A 16,746-nucleotide genomic window follows, 5' to 3' on the forward strand; every position below is an offset into this window, starting at 1 on the left:
AATTCAAACTCAACCTTGAACAAGACCTACCCTTGTGTAATTAACACTTAACTGGAATTGCTAAGTTAAAAAACTTTTCAAGATTTCGAGATTTTTGGATTTCGGGATTTTTGGGGCATTACAACTCTACCCCCTAAAAGAAATTTCGTCCTCGAAATTTTACCTAATTCAAATAGTTGAGGATATTGACATCGCATCACTTCCTCAGGTTCCTAAGTAGCCTCCTCAGCCTTGTGATTCTGCCAAAGCACTTTGACTAATGGAACGGACTTCCTTCTCAGCTTTTTGACATCTCGACCAATTATTTGTATGTGCTCTTCCTCGAAAGTTAGGTCTGGCCTGACCTCGATTTCTTCAACTGCCACGACATGTGATGGAGCCAAGCGATACCGCCTTAGCATGGAAACATGAAACACGTCGTGGATCTGGCTTAGTTCAGGAGGTAACTCCAGCTGGTAAACGACTGGCCCAATCCACCTTACAACCATATATGGCCAATGAACCTTGGGCTTAGCTTCCCCTTCTGTTCAAACCTTAATAATTGCTTCCAAAGAGAGACCTTAAGGAAAACTGAGTCCCCCACTGTAAACTCTATCTTTCGACGCTTAAGGTTAGCATACGACTTCTGCCTATCCGAGGCCTCCTTCAAACAATCCCTAATCAATTTTACCTTATCCTTAGTATCGGCTATTAACTCAGGCCCCAAAACTCTTCGTTCGCCCAACTCCGTCCAACATGTTGGAGTTTGACACCTTCGCCCATATAGTGCTTCGTATGGAGCCATCCCAATGCTTGCTTGATAGCTACTATTGTACGTGAATTCAGCTAATGGTAAATAGTCCTCCCAGCTACCTTGGAACTCAATCACGCATTCCCTTAACATATCTTCCAGTACTTGGATCACCCTTTCTGACTGTCCATCAGTTTGAGGGTAGAAAGTCGTACTGAAGTTTAACCTAGTACCCAATGCCTCATGCAGCTTCTTCCAAAATCACGAAGTGAAACGTGGGTCCCTATCAGATATTATGGACACTGGCACTCCATGCAACCTTACAATCTCCGCCACATGCAACCTAGCCAGCTTTTACAATGAGTAGTTGGTGCCAACCGGTACAAAATGAGTAGAATTGGGTAACCGATCCACTATAACCCATATCGAATCTTTCTTAGTAGGCGTCAAGGGTAGCCCATTAAAAAAGTCCATAGTGATTCTTTCCCACTTCCAGAGTGGAATCTTTACTAGCTGAAGCAACCTTGAGGGCAACTGATGTTCCGCCTTCACCTTTTGACAAACCAAGCATTTACCTATGAACTCCATAACGTCGCACTTAAGTCCAACTTAAGTCCAGGCCACCAATAAAGCTCACGCAAATTCTGATACATCTTGTTTCCACTAGGATGCATTGCGTAGAGACTGCTATGTGCTTCCCGTAGAATGGACTGCCTTAGATCATCGTCTTTTGGTATACACATTCTCCCACGGAAACACAATACTCCTTCACTATTTATCCCAAAGTCCGATGTCTCCCACTCTCTACTTGTTTAAAATGAGCACTCAAAGTCTCATCCACTAATCACTTGCTCCTTATCTGCTCGACCACACCGGCTTTACATGAAGCTCAACCAATAAGCTACCATCATCCAACAAGCTTAATCGGGCGAGCATAGCCCTCAAGTCTGACTTAGCCCTACGACTCAATGCGTCGGCTATCACATTCACTTTGCCAGGGTGATATTCTATCGTGCAATCATAATCCTTCAATAATTCCACCCACCTACATTGCCTAAGGTTTATCTCCTTTTGGGTAAGGAGGTACTTCAAACTCCTGTGGTCTGAATAAATTATGCACTTCTCCCCGTATAAGTAATGCCTCCATTTTTTGAGCACGAACACCACCGCAGCTAACTCCAAATCATGGGTTGGGTAGTTCACCTCGTGAGTCTTAAATTGCTGTGACGCATACGCAACCAGCTTTCCTCCTTGCATCAATACACATCCTAAACCCACATGTGACGCGTCACTATAAACCATAAAATCCTTCCCAGGTATTGGCTAAATCAACACAGGGGCCTCAGTTAAAACTTTCTTAAGTTTCCCAAAACTCTCTGGCTGTTTGTCCGTCCAAACAAACGGTATTTTTTCCTCAACAACTTAGTTAAGGGTGCAGCAATTACTGAAAAGCCCTCAACAAACCACCTCTAGTATCCTACCAAGCCTAGGAAACTTCGAATTTCTGACACTGAATTAGGTGTTTTCCAGTCAACACCACTTCAATTTTTCGAGGATCCACCTTAATCCCCTTGGCTGACACCACATGTCCTAGAAAAGTAACCTTCCTTAGCCAAAATTCACACTTACTGAATTGGCATACAGCTACTTCTCCTTCAAAGTCTGCAACATAATCCTTAAGTGTGCATCATGCTCTTCCTCATCTTTTGAGTACACCAGAATGTCATCTATAAAGACTACCACGAACTGATCTAAGTAGGGTTGGAAAACCCGATTGATGAGATCCATGAAAGCGGCAAGTGCATTCGTTAGCTCGAATGGCATCACAAAGAACTCGTAATGCCCATAACGAGTTCTGAAAGTTGTCTTATGAACATCTACCTCCTTAACCCTCAATTGGTGATATCCTGAACGCAGATCAATCTTTGAGAAAATAGAAGCTCCCCTAAACTGATCAAAAAGATCATCGATTCTCAGTAGAGGGTACTTGTTTTTAACAGTTAACTTGTTTAACTGTCAATAATTGATGCACATTCGCAACGTTCCATCCTTCTTCTTCACAAATAACACTGGTGCTCCCCATGGAGACACAGTTGGTCGAATGAATCCTCAATCCAACAATTCCTGAATCTATGCCTTAAGTTTTCCCAACTCATTTGGTGCCATCCGATAAGGAGCGATAGACACTGGAGCCGTCCCAGGTAACAACTCGATTCCAAATTCCACTTCTCTGCTGGTGGCAACCCAGGCAGCTCCTCGGGAAAAACATCTAGAAATTCCTAACTATTCTCAACTCCTTAACAGTAGGGCTCTTAACATCTGTATCACTAATATAATCCAAAAAGGCTTCGCATCCCTTTCGTACTAACTTTTCAGCCTTCAACGCCAAAATCACATTCGATAGATAATTTCGCCGTTCACCATTTACCACCACCTCCTTATCCTCCGCCGTTCTTAACACCATTTCTTTACAGCGTAATCCAAGGTGGCTCGGTGCTTCACCAGGCAATCCATACCTAAGATTAAGTTGAATTCGCTAAAAGGTAGCTCCATCAAATCCACTAAAAAGGTACCCCCTTGGACTACTAAGGGTACCTCCTTAATCAACTTATTCACTCCTATAGACTGCCCTAACGGACTTATCATAGTCATCTCATTAACAAATCTCAAACATATCACCAAAGACTCAGTCTTATTGTATGCAACATATGAATGCGTCGATCTAATATCAATCAAGACTATGTAAGGTAACTTATATATAAGGAACATACCTGTTATCACATCTGGGCATCCCCGTCCTCTCAGGGACGAGTAGCATAAACCAAAGCTGGCTGTCTCATCTCAGCATGGCCTACATTTTGCCTGGTGCTCCATGCCCTCATCCATTTCCATTACCACCCCTAGCCTGTCCACGACCCTTTGGCGGCAGCTGTCTGCCCCTTGGTGGCTGAGCACCACCTTGACCTTCTACTGGCTCTCGACCTAGCGTTCGAGGGCAATCCTTGATCCTATGCTCTATAGACCCACAACCGAAACAAGCTCTCATCCTCTTCTAACACTTGTCTCTGTAGCTTTTCCCATAGTCAACACAAGTTGGCACCCCTAGATTAGCAGCAGGGGGCCTTACTCTAACTGGCCCATTAACTCTGGACCTAGCCCTAGGCCTCTGTCCCACACCAGGAGTCTCAGCCTCCCTCTTATTCTTACCCCTTTCTTTCTCCCAGTTTAGGCACTCAATGCGCTTTACCTCCTCTGCTATCTTTTCTTTCTCCACCAATTCCGAGAAAACTCGTTCCCTTTGTGGAGCTATCAACACCCTGAGGCTATCTCTAAGTCCATCCTCAAACCTAACGCAACGCTCATAGTCTGTTGCCACCATTAGTCTTGCATACCTACTAAGGCGTAGAAACTCTGCCTCAAACTCCGCCAATGATTTGTTTCCTTGGGTCAAGTTCAGGAACTCCTTCCTTCTAACATCCACATAGCTTGCACCCACATACTTCCCTTGGAACGCAGCTTTGAAAAACTCCCAAGTGACCCGCTCCGGTTGGGTGCCCTCTTTCATTGTTAGCCACCACTGGTAAGTTTCTTCCCTAAGCAGTGACACTGCTCTTTTCAACTTTTGCTTAGGTAAGCAGTCCAGGTCCTCCATTATCCTTTCAATGGCCTCCAACCAATATTCTGCCACATTAGGAGCCACGCCAGCCACGCCCTTAAAGATCTTAGCCTCGTTCGAACGAAGTCACTCCAGAATGGACCCCCAATTTTCGCTACCATTATTGGGCCCAGCGACCCTTTCCAAAATTCTCAGCATTGCCTGCGACAATGCATCTTCTCCCGCGGCCCGATCATACGATTCATTCCCAGCCACAGGTGAGGCCGGAGCCTCTTTTACTCCAACATCGGGCATATGGTCCAATGCCGATGATTCAACCCTAATGCTTCTGCAGCCTCGACCACGGCCTCTTGCACCTCTTCTAGTACTCATCGTCGATTCGTGTATTATCTGGATTAAAATTTTATGAAATTTTGGTTAGTTAAGTAATTAAACCGATGTTTTATGAAAATATTTAAAGAGAAGATCCTTTTTGAAAATCCTCTACAGTTTCCAGATCTTACGGGCTTTAGTTTCGTTCTAGCAATCATCTAAAGTAGCCCTCTAACTATCTACCATATAATAATTTAAACAAACTCAAATAAAAGTACTTACTTGGTTCGACGTTAGAGACTCGGTGTGCCGCTCAGCAAGATTTCCCTTTTTCCATACCAGTGCGATCCAAAATATTTTTAAAATAGAAAAAGAAACCAAATAGTAATAAGGCCCAATTCACAGCCTGAGTTTTGCAACCTGGGCTCTGATACCACTAAATGTAATACCCCAAACCCAACCTGGACGTTATGGCCAAATTAGGCGTGTCGCATTGAAGTGTTTTAGCGAAAATCGTGTTTTCATTAAAAACCCTTCTTAAAATGAAAGAAACCCTAATTAACTAAAAAAAAGCCTTTCAGTTACGAAAGCTTTGTTTAAAACATTTGATTTAAAAAAAAACTTAATTGCGAAAATGTAGAAAACATACTATAATTTAAGAAATCCATGTTCAACTTCTCGTAATTACAATGAAAATAATAATAATAATAATTCAAGTAACAATAACATAATGAAAACCTTATTACAATCTGGTCTGAACACACTTAAAAAGAAATAAAAAAACGTAAATGCTTAAAAAAACCAAGTCCGAATTATCTTGCTAGCCAACCACCCAAAGTCCCTCCAAACATCAAACCTTCTACTGAGCATCACCTAAAAATAAAATAAAAGAGGGGGTGAGTTTTCGCAAACTCAGTCTGTACAACCCTCGATGAAAAATAACCATTTAAAGAGAAGTCATGAAACATGCAATGCAATCCCATCCAAATTATCCATCTGCTACACACCAACTCTGTCCCCCGTCACACCATGTGGGGATATAGATATCGACCCACCTAGCCCACACACCAATGGTAGCCCGATTGCGGAACTACCTTTATTTACATATTGGGCTTTAAAAGCCGTCGGTGGATCCACGATTGTCAGGCAACGATGCGATCCTCATATACTTCCTCCATTCCATAGTTCCCACCCCATATGCAACCTAAGCAGAACATCATATGTATGCATGTCACATCCATAAAACTTACATTCAACACCTAGGAGTATTTTGGTTATTTTCACCCTTAGGGGCATTTTGGTAATTTTTCTTTAATTATAGTTTTCACTTACCCTGACCCGTTAACAAGTCCCATTAGATAAGATGAACGAATACTATGCACCAAGTAGGATTCCTGGGAAGAGTAGGTGGGCCATTAAGATCGCTTAAGTACGAAGCTCTTCATAAATCCAATCCTAGACATGCACATACCCGTTGCCACACCTTAACCCTTTGACTTGTCCACAATCGCAATATATTACTTAGGTCTTATGTAGTTATCATATAATAGGCCCAAAACCCCTTACAACACTCAAACAAATTCACATACCTGTATCTGGCCCATTAAGCCCAATCACATTCATAGAGCCTATTAGGCCCAAATCACCTGTATATGGCCTATTAGGCCCAAATCACATTTATATGGCCCGTTAGGCCTAGTCACATGCATATTCATGCTCACTTACAAATTCCTATCACATAGCATCAATATTCAGTTTTTGCCTATTATGGGCCCAACAGCCATCGGGCCCATTTAGCCCATTTTGGCTCGTATGGACAAATCACAACCCAAGTCCACGAAATCTCCCGTGGGTCTCAGGCAACCTATTGGCCTCCCTCTTACGAGTGTTCACGCACTCGCAAGACTACCGTAGCCAAACTTTCGGGTTTTCGGCTTTTCAGCATTTCGGCATTTCGACTTTTGCCGATTCATAGTGTGTGTGCAATGTATGTACACACCTGGTAAGCAAGCGTGCCGTGATTCCCTTAGTCACCAACCTATAATGATATCACCTTTCCATTAATCATATATTTAATCCATATTCTATCCAAAAATCAAAAATCGGAACCTCACCTTAACCTTACCTTGAACACCAATCTTTCATAGCTTTCCTTGATCACGTACTCCCTAGATCTGTATTAATCTTACTCATTAAAACCAGAATAATAGATGACTCGTATCCAACACAAGTTCCCTTACCTTAACTATGAACATTCGGCCACCTTAGCCAATGGGAGAGGAATACCGCAACACTTAAAGAGCAATTTAGCAATGAGCTAAGATCCGAGATATGGTACTAATTCCCTACCACAGTTGATTAGAAAGAGTGAGGGACAATATTCGATACTTAGCAAAGAAAATCGATTGGAAGAGTAACACTTACACTAGATTCGGTCAAAGAGTATTCGGCTCTAGAGATATGAATGGCAACAACTGCTTATTTGGCACCAAAGGAGAGAGGAAGAAGAATCGGCTAAACCCAAAAGTGAAACAAAGAAATCGGCACAAGGAAAATAAAAAAGAGAACAAGGGTTTTCAGCTTTTAGAGAAATCGACAGAAAGAAAAGGAAGAAAACAAAAGGGTTTTTGGCTTTTAGGGAAGAGGGTCTCTGGCAACAAGGTGAGAAAAAGATTTCGGCATTAGTCTCATACCCTTACATTCGGCACCTATTTATAACCCTTATGGCTGAACTCCTCAAGCCTAAGTTCTCATTTCGGCTCCAGTTGCTCCTCACTTCTTATCTCCTCATTTTTCTTCTCAATAACCCCTTGATCTTTTCGTCAGATTTCTTTCCTGAACACTTCCCTTGGAGTCCATTTCCACGACACTTTCAACCTTTTAGAATGCCAAAATTAAACTTTTAAAAACACTAAGCTAGGACTCGAACCTTGGACCTCCTTACTAGCTTTTAACTCCACCTCCCTACACTCTAAGTGGCGTCACTTAGCCACTCCTCCATAAGGCTTTTTGATGCTATTTTCCCCTATCTTTATTTAAAAGCTCAACTACTTGCCAACCCTGATTCTTTTAATAATTAAATTATAATTTCTTCTACCCCTTAATTCGAACTCAAACCTTGACCAAGACCTACCCTTTCGTAATTAACATTTAACCGGAATTGCTAAGTAAAAAGAAAAAAAAAGAAAATTCAAGATTTTTGGATTTTTGGATTTCGGGATTTCGGGATTTTTTTTTGGATTTCGAGATTTTTGGATTTCGGGATTTTTGGGGAGTTACACCCCTGAAGGGTTTATCTTCAACAATGAGCACCAACCAAGTCTAAGTAATGCTCAATCTTGGTTATACGAAATGACTTAGTCATTATATTTGTAGGATGATCATGAGTACTAATTTTGCTCACAATAATATCACCATGAGCAATAACATCACTAACAAAATGATACTAAACCTCAATGTGTTTTGTTCTCTCATGAAACATTTGATCTTTCGTAAAGAAGATGACACTTTGACTATCACAAAATATTGTATTGATTTGAAGGTCTTCATTGAGTTCACTAGAGAGCCCCTTTAACCAAATAACTTTTTTACAAGCCTCAATAATCGCTGTGTATTCAGCTTTAGTGGTAGACAAAGTGACAGTAGTTTGCAAGGTGGCTTTCCATCTAATTGCACAACCCAAAATTGTAAAGACATAACCTGTGAGAGATCTTCTTTTATCAAGGTCTCCGAAAATATCAATACCAACATACATAATGACTCCATCTCTATTTCTTCAAAATTGTAAGTAAACATCAGTAGTGCCTTGTAAGTATCTCAAAATCCACTGAACTGCTTTCCAATGTTCTTTACTGAGATTCACCATGTATCTACTAATTGCACTGATTGCATATGATATGTTTGGACGAGAACAAACCATAACATACATAAGAGATCCCACTGCACTAGAATATGGAACATTTGACATGTAGTTAATCTCATCATCTGATTATGGAGATAAAACTGACGAAAGTTTGAAATAGGCCGCTAAAGTAGTACTAACAGGCTTAGCACTCTACATATTGAACCTGCAAAGAACTTTCTCAGTATACCCTTTCTAACTTAGGTACAATTTACTTGTTTTTCTATCATTGAGACTCTCCATACCAAGTATCTTCTTTACTGCTCCCAAATCCTTCATCTCAAATTCTTCACTGAACTAGGCTTTGACCTTTCTTATGTTTTATTTATCTCTCGTTGCTATCAAAATGCATCAACATAAATGAGTAGATACACAAAAAAAACCATCACTGTTCTTCTTAAAATAAACACAACTATCAAATCTACTTCTTTTGAAATCATAAGAAGTCATAAAAGAATCAAACCTCTTATACTATTGCCTTGGTGACTGTTTCAACCCATGAAAGGACTTTTTCAACAAGAAAACATGTAACACCCTTACCCGTATTCAACGCTGGAATAGGGTATGAGGCATTACCAGAATAAACATAAGCAAATATACATTTTCGAGTCATAAATTTTTATCCAAATTAAAACTTTTTATAATTGAGCATAAAGCCCCTAACACGAGCCTACGAGGCTGAAAACATGCTTTGAAAGTGATTCAGGACTAAATCGAGAACTTTAGAAATTTTTTTCTAAACAAGGGTCACACGCCCGTGTGGCTTGGGACACGCCCGTGTGGCTTGGGACATGCCCATGTGGGCAGGCCGTGTGGTCATACACGCCCATGTCTCAAACCCATGTAACTCTCTATTTGTCACCCAAAAACAAATTGAAATCAAACGCCCAGGTACATGCCCATGTCCCAGGGCCATGTCCTTCACACGATTGAGACACACAACCGTGTCTCATGCCCGTGTGCACGATACTGAGCATTCTGTTTTGCAACAATTTAGGTGTAGGAGACACACAGCCAGATCACACGGCCTAGACACATACCCGTGTGTCTACCCGTGTAGACAAAAACAAGGCTATTTACCAAGCCATTTTGCCGCCCTCACTTGTACACATCTACACAACATCACATAGCACAAATTAAAGCATGTAAGAGCAACCAAACAATCACAACCAAGACAATAACATGTCATTCTCATACCATCATTAATCATGCTTAAAACATCAACCTTTCGAAATCAAATTATGCAAGATTCCACATTCACAAATGACATTAATGTAAATATACTCATAACCAACATTAGCCAACTTCCAAGGCTATATACAAAATGAGCCATGAATCTTAACAAGCCAATACATATGACCAAAAGACTGAGTCCCTATACATGTCATAAACTCAAAATACTTAAATTCATTAATACCCAAAATGATAGCTTGATAGTGTGATAGGATCTCTAGCAATCTCCAACCCAAGCTACCTTGACGGCACTATAAAACATGGGAAAGGAAAGAGGGGTAAGCTATACAGCTTAGTAAGCCCGTATGAACATAATAAGCAACATTTACCAATCATTTACCAAGTCTACAATATAAATACAAAACAAAATAGTATAAATTGCTATAAACCGCATAGTTATAAATTATTTAGTCACATTGCTTGTTATAAAAAATTGCAAGCATAATTTAACATGTCTTGACTTTAGCCTAACAACAGTAATCTTTCCATTATAATCAATTACCACAATCAACCAATCATTTCAAACCTCATAATAAACATACACATTAATAATGAGTATTCACTTTTCAAGCATATATTTTAACATCTTTCAATTGTTAAAGCTCATATCTTCCCATACTTCCATGGTCATTGTAATAGGCAATTATGCCAATCATTCCTCTTTCTCATATCCGATAAATCACAATTTATGTGAATAAAACATGCTATATCATAACTCAATTTGGCCCTGAAGCCAATCACATGATCCTCGACCCAATTTATCATGAATTTCATACGTCACAAGTATAGGCCAAAAATCACAAGGTTTTCACAAAATCATTCTCGTGGAAATCATGAACTCATAATTTCATGAAGTCAATGCATATAGACTTTACGTACATACTGGTACCAATTCTTAATACTTACATACTTTTTCTTTTCATTGACATACCCATTGAATTTCCTGTTAAACCACTTAGAATACTAAATGATACTCAGGAATCTCGTACACATAGTACTGTACCAATGCCATATCCCAGATATGGTCTTACATGGAATCTCGTATCGATGCCAATAGCCCAGCTATGGTCTTACATGAAGTCTCGTATCGATGCCATATCCCAGATATGGTCCTACACGTAATCTTAGTAACCCTAACGTCATGACATTTGTATCCTATCTATTCCTAAGGTTCAACTGGGACTTTTGTTGTACCAAATCTCTATCGGTCACTTCAGTAGTACCGTACTCAATAGCATTCACATTTCATTTCAATAATATATCATTTACCACAATTATAGCAATTAAGCATTTATACATATTTTGTAACACCCCAAACCTGTATCCGTCGCCAGAATGGGGTTACGAGACATTACTAAACGAAAGCACAGCTCCAAATATTTTCATATTAATTCAAGTCATAATCATATATATTTAACAACTGTATTACACATGCGAACATTACGTTCGTTGCAATTAAAGATTTAAATCACTTCAATGCTTATGACTTAATCTAATATCTAATCATAAATTTTTTTATCATTCACCACATAGCTTAAATAAAACATAATCCAAAATATATATATATGCAAAAAAATTCAATACATATACAGAACATATAACATATCAATAATTTCATTACGGAATATTAAACTTATATTTTTATTCTTAAATAAATCATGCATATACACAGGTTATTTATCAATTGAACTAAATTTCATTACTAACCCTTTCATTCATATATGAGACATTAATGTGTTAATCTATGTGTAATTTATATGTTTGCATATTAACACAATTTAATAATAAATATTATGTTATAAATAACCCATTTCAATTCTATGTCTACTTGGCTAACTCAATTCATTTATACATATTTAATAATTTATAAATACCTAACGAATTTATATTGCCATGCACATATACATATCAACCATATTACAATCACATATATTTATACATGAAAAACATTTAAAACTCAAACAACATAATATGACCAATTACCAAGTACACATATATATCCTTATATAAATCTAAATCCCAATATGTCTTACTTATCAAACAACAATTCGAATGTCATCCATATCATTAATATGGTCCATAAATGGTCACTCAATTTAAATCATGCATATGTCTTGATTTTTACCTATCAGCTCATAACCTACCTTAGCTTAATTAACATCCAATGGAAACATATAGTCGAACACAAAGTACCTTCACAAGCTTTATATACTTAGATACATTTCCAAAATAACACAAAAATGATCAACCGTGACATACGACATAATAATCAAATAGACTTAGACCATGACTCAACCAAAACTGAATTCAAACCTAAGATTAAAGCCATTTTCAATGCATGAAATACTTACCACAAATTATCAAAACCAAATTGACTAAACGAATTTAAACCACTATCAAGCATAACCAAATTAGCAAAACCAAACTGACTAAACCTTATAATTGAGCACCCATAAAACTAAATCCACACATAAATAGCAAGCCATATTCGCATGGCTTTAGTTACATAACCAAATTCAACATTTCCAAAAATTTGTTCCAGCCTATACATTCCATAGTACCAAAATCTCAACTTATAAAATACCGAAGGTGGTCGATAGTGTGATTGGCTTTGCTGACGATCCCTGAGCTTGTAACTTGAATCCAAAATCTATAAAACAGAAACAAATATACACACAATAAGCTATTATAGCTTAGTAAGTCATAAGCAAATAATTAACCTAACAAAATATTCAACTTAATTAGGCTAACCAATATTTATAGTAACCATATCTCATCTAGTCTCAAACTTATAATTTGTAAATAATATATATGTATACTTTTGTACATGAATACTATCTTGGCCGAATATTCAAATAATCAAATTGACCTATTACCATTCAACTTTGCAACCAAAATGTCTTTACATTATCAAATACACATATACTTTAACACAAGTTTGAGAATTAAGATATAACAACAAGCACATACACTTCTTATTTGGCCGAATACTCACATGGTCATTTAAACATATCAATAATCAACTTCCCAAAAACAACTAGTTATAATAAAATCATGCCTACGTATGCTTTTATACATAAGCTCGAAAATCATATCATAGCATAACATATATATCACCTATAAGGCCGATTATACATGGTCACACACACTTGCACATAATTATGAATCATTTCATTAATACTCAACTTATATGGCCACAAAGCCGAATACACATGCCAATCTCACCTAAATTCATCATTATCAATTGCACATGAGTAGAACAAATATCAAGTAAATACTTTCATTATTACTAATAGACAACAAGCTAATTCATACCTGGCCATTTAACTTTATTACACATTCGTACAAAATTTACCTTTGCTCAATGAACCATTCAAAATTGGATAGGACACTCGGATAATCACACATATATCGTACAATGCCAACGTCCTAGACGTGGTCTTACATGTAGTCACATATCGATGCCACTATCCCAGACAGGGTCTTACTCGTAAACACATATCGGAATCACATTTCGATGCCATGGTCTTACTCGCACACATATATCAGAATCCTATGTCATGATATATGTATCCTAACTATTCTTAAGGTTCATACGGGGCTTTTAGACGTCGTAACTCGGTTAAAACAAATGCTCGACCATGGTTACCAAGCTTTTTCACATTCAACAATAGCGCATATAAATTCATATTTTCCATACCAACATATATATTTGGAATTTATCTACAATTAAACACGTTTATTTGCTTATAAACTTACCTCTGATGTTATAAAATGAGACAGGGCTGCTAGTCGACAACTTTTTTTTTCCCCGATCCAAATCTGACTTCTTTGGTTCTTGATCTAAACATATTCAAATTAATCTCATTCAAACATATTTTCATTCAATTTAGTCCAAAAACACATAAATGGGCAAATTACCATTTAACCCTTGACATTTACAATTTTTACAATTTAGTGCCTATTACACAAAACACAAAATATACAAAATTTCAAAATACTCATGTTGGGCCAAATTTTACCCATGTCTATACAAACCCATATAATTAATTTATTTCACATTTTAGTCCCTAAAATTATTATTTTTTCAATTTAGTCCTAATTACTCAAAATCGTCAAAAACTCCAATACAAAACATGTTAATCTAAAACATATCTTTCATATTTCATCATCAAAAAACAAAAATCACAAGCTCTCAACAATGGCATAACTCAAAATATTCACCAAAATCAAAAATTCAAGCATGGGTTTTGTAGTACTCGAAGCAACGATCTCAAAAACGTAGAAATTATCATAAACTGAGCTGAACTCTTACCTTGATTGAGCTTGAATGAAGTTGAACCCTAGTTCTTTTTCTTTTTCTTTCTTATTTTTTATTTCAGCAATGAAGAAAAGTATAAACGCTAATATTTTTTCATGATATATGTTATATTATATTAGTTATATTATTAGTTTACTAAATTAACCTTAATGATATAATATAAAAATCATATAACACATGTCTATTACCGTCCAACCAAAAGACTAATGGGATATTTACAACATAAATCCTTCAATTTAGAAAGCCACTAACAATTCAGCCCTTTATATATTAAACTACCAAATTTTCAATTTACGTGATTAAGTACTTTTATTTAATCGGGTACCTAAACGACAAAATTAAATCACGAAAATTTCACAGATATAAATTCACAGAAAATAAACACAAAAAATAATTTTTAAATATTTTTATGACTCGAATTGGTGGTCTCGAAGCCATCGTTCCAATTAGGGTCTAAATTAGGCTGTTAGAACTCCCCCTTAGGGATTTTCGTCCCTAAAAATCTTACTGGTGAATAGGTTCGGATAGCGTTCTCTCATTGCATCCTTTGGCTCCCACGATGCTTCCTCAACTCCATGTTTATGCCACAGTACTTTAACCAACAAAGTTTTCTTATTTCGTAACTCTTTAATCTCGTGAGCCAGAATACGAATCGGTTCTTCTTCATATATCATATCGGGCTTAATCTCGATCTCAGATAGACTAATCACATGCGAAGGGTCAGATTGATATCTACGAAGCATCGAAACATGGAATACATTGTGGATCTTTTCTAACTCAGGTGGCAACATTAATCTATAAGCAACTGGTCTGATACGCTCTATAATCTCACACAGCCTAATAAATCTCGAACTCAATTTGCCTTTACGACCAAATTTGAGTATCTTTTTCCGCGGTGAGACTTTCAGAAAAACTTTATCTCCGATCTAAAACTTTATTTCTTTACGTTTCATGTCCGCATATGATTTTTGACGATCTGATGCTACTTTAAAACTTTCACGGATTACTTTCACTTTCTATTTAGTTTCTTTGATCAAATTGACTCCGTGTATCTTATTTTAACTGAGCTCAGTCCAATACAATGGTGTACGACATTTACGACCATACAAAGCCTCATAAGGTGCCATTTTGATACTCGATTGAAGCTGTTATTATACGCAAATTCAATCAGAAGTAGGTATCATTCCCACGTACCTTCGAACTTGAGAATGCAACATCTCAACATATCTTCAAGTATCTGAATGATTCGCTCAGACTGGCCATCTATTTGCAGATGAAAAGTAGTGCTGAAATGTAATTTTGTACCTAGCATGTCTTGGAGTTTCTTCCAAAATCGTGATGTGAACCTCGGATCTCTATCCGAAACAATAAATATAAGCACACCATGTAACCTTAAAATCTGAGAAACATACAATTCAACCAGCTTATCTAGTGAGTAGTCTATACGAATTAGAACAAAATGAGTGGATTTGGTCAATCTATCTACAACAACCCAAATTGCATCTTTCTTGCTCGGTGTCAACGGTAAACCAGATACAAAATCCATCGTGACTCTATCCCACTTCCACTCAGGTATCATAATCGACTGAAGTAATCCTGAACGCACCTGATGTTTAGCTTTTACTTGTTGATAGATTTAGCATTTCGAAACAAAGTCAGAGATGTCTTGTTTCATGCCATCCCACTAATAAAGTTATTTCAGATGATTATACATCTTCATACTACCTGGGTGAATAGATAACCGACTGTTGTGAGCCTCATTCAAAATCATCTGAATCAAATCTGAATTTCTCGGGACACATATACAATTTATGAATCTCAAACAACCATCAGCATCAACTCTGAATTCTGAATCAACATCTGTATCACACTGAGTTTATTTTGCTAATAATTCATTATCAACCTTCTGGGTATCACAAATTTGTTGAACAAATAATAGTCTTGCCTTTAATTCAGCTATTATTGAACCATCGTCAGACATAGCCATATGCGCATTCATTGCACGCAAAGCAAACAGTGATTTTTGGCTTAAAGCATCAGCAACAACATTATCCTTTCCCGAGTGGTAGTCAATCACAAGCTCATTGTCTTTTAACAATTCTAACCATCGGAGTTGTCTCAAATTCAGATCTTTCTGAATCATCAAGTACTTTAGACTTTTTTTATCATAATAAACATGACATTTCTCACCAAACAGATAGTGACGCCAAATTTTCAATGCGAACACAATAGCTGCCAATTCTAGGCCGTGTGTCGGATAATTCTTTTCATGTGGCTTTAACTGTCTCGAGGAATAAGCTATAACTTTACCTTCCTGCATCAGAACATAGCCCAAACCATTTAAAGATGCATCACTATAAATAACAAATTCTTTACCCAATTCTAGCTAAACTAGTACTGGAGCTTCGGTCAAAAGTGTTTTCAACTGATCAAAGCTTTTCTGGCACTTCTCTGTCCACTTAAACTTAGCATCTTTCTACAATAGCTTCGTCATCAGAGCTGCAATCATAGAGAAACCTTTCACGAATTGTCTATAATAACCAGTAAGTCCTAGAAAACTTCAGACTTCAGAAATATTCCTTGAAGGTTTCCAATCAAGTATAACTAAAAACTCATAGTGTTCATACCTCGTG

At 37.5% G+C, this 16,746-nt stretch overlaps 1 protein-coding gene across 1 annotated transcript; it reads right to left on the bottom strand.

The window, feature by feature from the left end:
• Positions 1–212: 212 nt before the first annotated feature.
• LOC121230522 (uncharacterized) lies at positions 213–883 on the bottom strand. Its single transcript, XM_041115425.1, has 2 exons — positions 560–883; positions 213–452 (listed from the first exon to the last, which is right to left on the bottom strand). Exons 1-2 carry the CDS (start codon positions 881–883, stop codon positions 213–215), a joined length of 564 nt encoding a protein of 187 aa, XP_040971359.1.
• Positions 884–16,746: the final 15,863 nt, after the last annotated feature.

This window comes from Gossypium hirsutum, chromosome A06 (assembly GCF_007990345.1).
Source record: "Gossypium hirsutum isolate 1008001.06 chromosome A06, Gossypium_hirsutum_v2.1, whole genome shotgun sequence".
Lineage (NCBI taxonomy): Eukaryota > Viridiplantae > Streptophyta > Magnoliopsida > Malvales > Malvaceae > Gossypium > Gossypium hirsutum.